The sequence below is a fragment of the Triticum aestivum genome, chromosome 4B (genome assembly GCF_018294505.1).
Source record: "Triticum aestivum cultivar Chinese Spring chromosome 4B, IWGSC CS RefSeq v2.1, whole genome shotgun sequence".
Lineage (NCBI taxonomy): Eukaryota > Viridiplantae > Streptophyta > Magnoliopsida > Poales > Poaceae > Triticum > Triticum aestivum.
Genome location: NC_057804.1, coordinates 328,367,790 through 328,375,450, shown reverse-complemented (window position 1 = coordinate 328,375,450; position 7,661 = coordinate 328,367,790). Strand labels below are relative to the sequence as shown.

General features: G+C 47.4%; 1 protein-coding gene across 26 annotated transcripts; it reads right to left on the bottom strand.

Moving 5' to 3' along the window:
* Nucleotides 1-1,946: 1,946 nt before the first annotated feature.
* Nucleotides 1,947-5,518, bottom strand: LOC123092104 (nuclear pore complex protein NUP205). Of its 26 annotated transcripts, none has more exons than XR_006444235.1 (6): nt 4,731-5,518; nt 3,987-4,079; nt 3,853-3,919; nt 3,574-3,732; nt 3,269-3,333; nt 1,947-3,198 (listed from the first exon to the last, which is right to left on the bottom strand). XR_006444235.1 is itself a non-coding variant. In XM_044513784.1 (5 exons), the coding sequence occupies exons 1-5, from the start codon at nt 4,734-4,736 to the stop codon at nt 3,039-3,041; spliced, it is 483 nt and encodes a 160-aa protein (XP_044369719.1). In that variant the 5' UTR covers nt 4,737-5,518; the 3' UTR covers nt 1,947-3,038. The 26 variants fall into 26 exon arrangements, 6 of the variants coding, with proteins under 6 accessions (XP_044369719.1, XP_044369724.1, XP_044369721.1 ...); XR_006444236.1 differs by having other exon boundaries at nt 1,947-3,193; XR_006444223.1 differs by lacking the exon at nt 3,853-3,919 and having other exon boundaries at nt 1,947-2,818; nt 2,955-3,193.
* Between the last annotated feature and the right edge of the window lie 2,143 nt (nt 5,519-7,661).

Sequence of the window (7,661 nt, the reverse complement as noted above, 5' to 3'; positions counted from 1 at the left end):
AAGATTTGTGGCCAAACAGGTCAGGAAAAAGCAAAGTTGGCCTCGGTCCGGCATTTTTAGAAAATAAAGCAATGTCTCAAAAAAGTAGGGCTAGCCATTTTGAAAAAGAAAAAAATAGCTGGGCTGGTCATGTGGTAAACATAAAATAAAAGCCTGGGCTAGATGGGTAACAGCCCCCACATAGCCTACTTGATACCCTGCTCCGTGTCAAAAATAAACTGCATGAGCTGTTGGGTCCCTAGTGTCAGCCACTCCTTGTGCAGTTCTCTCGTTTATTGACTACGTTAACAATGGCGTGGGACCTAGATGTCAGGAAATCATTAGGAGGAACCATTTTTTTTCTTGCAATAAGGAGGCACTTGCTTGCATGTGGCCATGGCGCTGGTGGGTCCCCCTTGTCATCCTGCCCACGTACATTCATTTCCTAATTCCTCTCATTTGTTCACCATCCTTACAACGCAAAAGGCGGCGGCACGACAAGCGCAACTATGCGGAGGACGACAGAGAGGGCCTCACGTGCTCTACGGATTGTCGGGTACAATGCCTACTGCTCCTCTAGGAAGCGAGGATCATCGGCCCCAATGTCTCACAGGACATTGTCGTTCGCTCGCTCGCCGACGATTTGTCCAGCCAAGAGCCGGTGCTCGTTGGGGCGATGGCCATTGTAGGAATGGTCCTCATGCGCTTTCCGAAACACTGATACCGGCTGCGCTGGTTACCCTTCCGCAACTACAAGGTCGAAGTGCAGCTGTACCTACTAATGGGGTAGGCCTGCCAGTCACCAGCAAGTCGGCCAGCTCCTGTGTCGGGTTCGGCGCTCCACAGACCCAAGGAAGGTTCAAACTCTGGGGTGCGCAAAAAAGACCTTGCTATGATCCTACTTGCCGCTCCCTGCCTTGTGGCGATGCCTCGTCGAGCTCGCTGAGGAGGGAAAGAAATGTAACGATGGTTTACCCAGGTTCGAGCCACCTCGCGGTGCAAAACACTGCTCTTGCTTTGTGGTAGATTGCCTCGTGAGGAGGATGTGACGCCCCAAGACCGACGCTCCAGAAGACTTCCAGCTATTTCGAGTTCCGCCGTGCGATGTGTTTGTTTGTTTCATTCATCATTGCATCATTTGCATTGCATTATGTCATCATGCAACCCTTTTTAAAACTCAACTAAATAAATTGTCTGGATCTTCGGTCCATTTAAAGGGAACTCACATGCTGATTTCTCTTTATAACATATCCTCCCAATATTTAGGGAGCTATTATGAAATATTTCATTTTTGGAACTAACAACAACCCACATGCAATTGAAGTTCCTTCCTTTTCCAAATATTTTTAAATCCTTGATCATTCCCGATACTCCAATCCAAGTTGTGGAACTTTGTATTACTAGGAAACATGCCCGTGCGTTGCAACGGGAGAAAAAAAATCGTATGCCCCTATCCTCCTTGCACATAGATCCACATCACTTACTTGCAAGGATATATGGCCGCAAATGCATATTCAAATTAAGAACGATCAAAATGCATATTATTTATCTTATATATATTTCATACAGGGAAAATTCAACCTTTGAAGGAAATGAGGTGAAAGAGTTAACTTCTGGAATGAACGTCAAAGCCAATTACCTTTTGGGGCAATGTATTATTAAAGTATATCCATACAACTTGCGATGTGATCATGAGAGAACAAAGTTGAATAATGATTTTTTTATCAAGTAAAGAAGGTGAGAACAGTGCTCAAAACTCAAGTGTGAGATTATAGACAACACACAGATTGCCTTATTCCAACTGAAGAATATATGTACCAATGAGATCGATCTCCATGCTACACCAAATTATCAATTCATCAATTGATTGTACATTGCATATCAATTTACTTACCTGAAATTTTAAAAAACCTGACTGGTGATGAACTAACCGATTCACACAAAGAGCTACAATCAGAGGAAGTGGGTAAGAATGGAAATTAATATAAATGGCAAACAACAATCTAACAAAACAGTACAATACTTATAGAAACTGGTAACGAATTTGGAATTTAATATTTTATTGAACGGAAAAACCCCTCCGCATTATTAGTGATGCCAATCCTAAAATAAGATAACAACTTGAAGAACAGAGAAAACTAATTTATTTGGAGCTCATAGCTCAGAACACAAATTGCAGTTTCTAGCTTAAGAGATAGACACGTGCCAGTTTCCCTCACATGTGTGACCTTCAGAATATTGCATTGCTCTCATTACCAAAACGAGGGCATCAAATAGTTAACCTGCAAACCAGAACATGTGACAATATCTATGAAGAGCTGCATCTACTTCATTTCAATGACATATTGATTAGAGGTAGTAGCATGCAACATATACAAATAAAAGTTTTGCAATGCGACAAGCGCCACCTCCCCAAAATTCTGGAAAGCTCAATCTTATCGCACCTCCTCTTGGTCTTTCCCCTGAACTCCATTTGAGACAGCTACAAGGCCGCCCGGGCGATCATTACAGCGAATGACACTGACTCAAGTTCACTCGACACCTTCTACTCCACGCTCAACTCGGCGAGACTCGGCCAACTCAAGTTGTTATCAGCAAGCCCTTGTGTGAATCGGTTAGTTCATCACCAATCAGGTTTCAGTAACACATTTCAGTTTCACAAAATTATAATTTACCAGTCCACTGAACATGTTGCACATTTCAGTTTCACAAAATTGTAAACATATCCTGAATATTTGATGATTTTGTACTAACTATACAGTACGATAGAATTACAAAAAGAAAAGTAAGACACTAACGGACTAACCTGCATGTCCTTGGTTTGTTCACTCTGTTTGCTCTGAATTGCAGATTATGTTTACAGCCACATAGTATCACGTCAAATGTCTCATGAATTAAGATCACAAAACTTCTCTAAAGAAAGAACATCACAAAACTCTCATAAACAATATGAGGTCATGCAGGATGCAACCAACCTTGGGTCGCTCGAGAAATCGAGCAAGATGTGTTATCCCTGGTCATTGTTCTTGGCCGGCCTCTGTTGCTCCGCTCTTGCCCAATCACCGGATAACTGAAACCACACAAACCTCTTGGATTCCAACTCTAATCCGCCACCATCGGTCACTATGTGTGGCTCGACATGTGATGGCGCGCGTCCAGCAAATCCCTGCAGCTCGCCGACCCAAATCCCACCGTTGCCGCCACAATGTCCTAGCTGCACTATAGTCCAAGAAATTAGAATCTCGCACCATATGTAATCAAGAGCAGAGATACGGAAGAATTCAAATACTTGGAACTGACGAACAACGACAATCCTGATTCGAGACTTGGGCTTAGCGGCTTGCTTCGAAATGTCTATAAAAGAGCAACCTCTATAAATGTCTATAGAAGAGAAACCTCAGTATAAACGTCTATGAAAGAGTTCAAATACAGAAGTTCATATAATACTACGAAAGAGTTTCAATAGAGGTTCTGAACTTCAATGTCTTAAAATTATTACTTCTTGATACAACTACCTGAAATTAACAATAAGCGGGTTACAATATGAAATTCCCAACAGAAAAGATTAAGTGGTCATGCACACACACAACTCACTTCAACAATTTTCGACCAGCTAGTTAACATGTGAAGCTGGGCTGCCTGTTCTTCAAGATATTTATTATATCTCCAGGCCCATTTCAGCATATGATGGAACGATCCTTTTAGCTCTCCTTTCTCAGACTCGCTCAATTGTGTGCGCAGTTCTTGAGACATCTGAACATCAAGAGAAGCAACTTGAAGAACATAATAATCTCAAACCCAATATGAACAAGACTGAACAAGCAACCTAGATAAGCTTTTGATGGAACACATCAAGATCAATCAGTCGATCACCTCTCTCCGAAAAATAATATACACTACCAAATTCATATGTTGCAGAATTCCGTAGGATCTCTTCAATCTAAGAATCAAAAAACTAATGAGATACGAAAAAACAAAATAATAATTTCACGGGTTCAAATGCACACCTTTGATTCAACTCTCAGATTGGAAAGCAGCTGAGGGTATTTCATTGAAGTGTATGGACATCTGAACTGTACAACTTCAAGCAATTCCAAAACCTACATGAAACAAATAGCAAATAAGATTTTCCAGCGGACAAATTGTCAAGACATCTTTCTCTCACTGTTAATGAATAAAAAGTTTAGCAAGTCTGGATACTTCTAAAGTTTTGTGGTGTCTTGAATGGTGAACCATTTAGGACTGCTCCATGTGCAGGTATGAGTTTTATTAAGTTCGGTGAAGCATTTGCGCTTCAAGCCACATCTAAATCTGTCCTTCGCTGTTCAGTGGCTAGGCCATCAATAATCCCAAATCCACTGCCAAGTCTAAAAGGCAATGTGTCTGATGAATCCAACAACTGGCAGCGGCAAAAACCATTTAGAAATTAAACAAGAGCGCCACCGACATAAAGATAAATATAAGAGGAAAAGGCTTTTATCTCTACCCTTATCAGGCAGCTAATATTCAGATGCAATTAAACAAGGCAATCCTAGGAACACTTAGGTTAGAAAAGCAAGTCAGGAGCACAATTAATTATCTCTACTCTCATATGTAAGCAATGATAGCAGACAAAAACTATGCTCTTTAATTGCGAAGCAGAATGTTGCCCATCTGGAATCAGTGAGTGATGCGCCATAGAGAGGGCACTTCTAGTTCTAGTGCTTCAGGGGTTGGGTTTTCAGCGTCTGCAGCACCATTAGGAAAATCACCTGCATCGGCCTCGGAGAAGAACCCACCGCGGCCGTGGCGCCCGGAGAACACCTTGCGGTTCTTGGCCACGACGTCGCACGCCGCCTCCGCCGGCATCCGGCGTGCGAACAACGCAGCCGCCAGGAACCATCCGGCGCCGGACCCTGCTTGAAATAGTCCACTACGCGGGCCTCGGGGTTCCCGGACAGCTCCCGCAGTCAGCGCTCGAGCCTTACCAGCACGGCCGCGGCGAGCGCGCCCCGCAGAGCATGCCCCTGCCGGCTCCAGCGCCTGTGCGCCAAACAGGAAGTTGGACTCGAGGATGGAGAAGATCTGCTCAACGGCCCGACGCCGTGCTGCCCCACAAGCCCCGGCGAGGCGGCTTTCATCCCCGCCGCATCATGGTGGAACGCCTGGCTCAGCCCGCCCACACGCCGCGGCGGCTCACCCTTGGGCGCCCTATCCGTGCGTGAGCCGGCCTCGACGCCACCGGCAATGGCCCGACGCCGTGCTGACGCGCCCGAGCCCAGGCGAGGAAGCCTCCATACCCTGCCGCATCATGGTCGCATCGCCGTAGTTGTCACCACCACCACGGACGTTGTCGCGCAGCCGCAGCCTCCGAGTTCACCAGCCGCCGGTGCCCCCGTCCTCCCTGCAACCGGCGCCGCCACCCTCTACCTCGCGGACAATGACGACAACGCCACTATCGACTGTCTCGGGCCGCCCCTCGCCTCGCTCACGTGGACCACAAACAACCCCTGCTGCGACGCCTCATTCTATTCTTGGGCTTGGACGACGCGTACGCCCGGTGGTGGAGAACGGGAATGGATAAGCTGCCGGTGGAGGATAGGGGGTTTAATGTAAAAATGAAACATTTTCTGAACTTAAAATAAGACTGCGGGTTGATTTCATGTAAACTTATGGGCTTGTTTGCAAAACGGCCACGATGACGGACGACCAGAAGCATTAGCTGCTTTATTAGTAGGGAAAGATTTCATCCCTCCCCTTTTCTTTCCTGATTTGAGACATGGAACAATCCTCACGCACTGCATGCCGACACATCTCTCCTTGTTTCCCAATTCTTCCAGCCCAGCCGGCCCATCTAACCTAGCCCACCTAAACTCTCCTTAACCCTAGCCAGCGGTCGAGCCTCCAGATCGATCCTCATCCCTCCTCCTCGCGCGCCGCCACAGGAGAGCCTTGCTCAATCCACCCCCTCCTCTCGATCTATCCCTCGTCCTCCCACTCCGCCGCTGCCAGACACAACTAGCACGAGGAGGCCGCGCCCGCGCCCGATCCCTCCTCTCGCTCGATCCCTCCTCTCGCTTGATCCCCTCCGCTCCGGCCAGCGAGTCCAGGCCGCCGAGCTCTGTCGCCGCCTTCCTCTCCTGCTGTTGCACCGCCGGCCATGACATCCTTCCTCACGCAGCTCCTTCTCTGCCTCCACCGCAAGCCCACCATGGTGCTGCTGCTATGCTTGTTGCGCACCTCCCGTCGGCCCCTGGTGATGCCATGTCCGCCTCATCAGCAAGCTCGCCGCCGCCACTCTTCCTGCATCGCCGACCTGCCTCGCCTCGGTTTCCCACGACCCCGCTCTACGCCATCCTTCCCCCTTGCGCCAAGTCCGGCCACCGTACCGCCATGTTCCTCATCCTCGAGCGCCTTCCATGGCCTCCGCCACCCGCATTTGCTCGCGGACGCCACTACCAGCGCCTTGGCGGCCACTAGATACTTCGCGCCACTACTCCGCCTCCACCGGATCTTGACACTGCCTCGACGACCACTCTCCCTCAGCCAGTTCATTGTGCATGACCAGCAGCGCCTTCTCCATGGAGCACTAGCACTGTTGCGAGTCCCGAGCACCACCACAGGTGGCCGCCGCACTGACCACCTTGGGTTGGCGCTGTTCACTGTTGTTGCCTCCGTGCATCTTCACTTCCTGTGCCCGTGGACGTCAAGACCAAGTACCCCTTCGTTTCGTCAATACCGGCAAGTTTGGAAGATCCCAAGTACCACTACGACCTGCCAAGACCCTCTTCGAACGTGTATGACTACCATCGCCGAAGACTGTCAAGTGAACCATTACCGTCCCCGTGGATTCGACAAGATAATGTGTACCACTACTGTCGCCCCAAAGATATTGGATTCGTCAAGTACCTCTCCGAAACGATAGTATAGAACTACTTCCACTACGACCGTTGCGAGAACGTCTACTTCCTCTACATTGCACCGAACTCGTCCCGCCCGAAAACACACGCTTCGAAGGTATAATCGCCGAGACGACCGCCGAATGCATGTGTTGTATGAGATGCCCGTGTTTGCACCGCGTCCGAATTGTCTCTCTTTGCCATGCCAATGTCACATGGGAACTTGGTATCCGGGATCACCCCACCATCTTTTGCATCTTCCGTAAATCCACACTTTCTTTTGCACCGACATCCCGACGAGTTGTTGGATCATCGGAATGTTGTCGTGGCACCATTTGCATTGTCATTGCCGTGGCACCGCTTTCGTTCCGCCACGGTGACAAATGCTTCATAACATGCTCATGTCAGCATTTTCATAAAATTGCATAAACTTGCATATGTCATCCGCATCATTATACAACATTTAAAAATGTTAAAAATTGTTGTTTGCATTAAATTGCTAAATAGCATATGGGAATTTTCCGGAATTGTTGGTTGTTGTTTCCAGCCTCATTTAAACTTGCCTAAATAGTTAGATTAATTATGCTTCATAGTACCTAAACAAGAGTGAACTAAATAATTGTTGTGAAGTTCCGTTAATATGCAACTCGTTGCATATTGAGCTCCACTTAATTTGTAGTATTGTTTGTGCACTTTGCCATGCCTCTTTAAAGCGGACATGGATCATACTTGATTTTGCATCATGTAATGCTTATGTGAGGTTGTTTACCATGTTGTTTGCTTCTTTCCGGTTTGCTTGTCTCG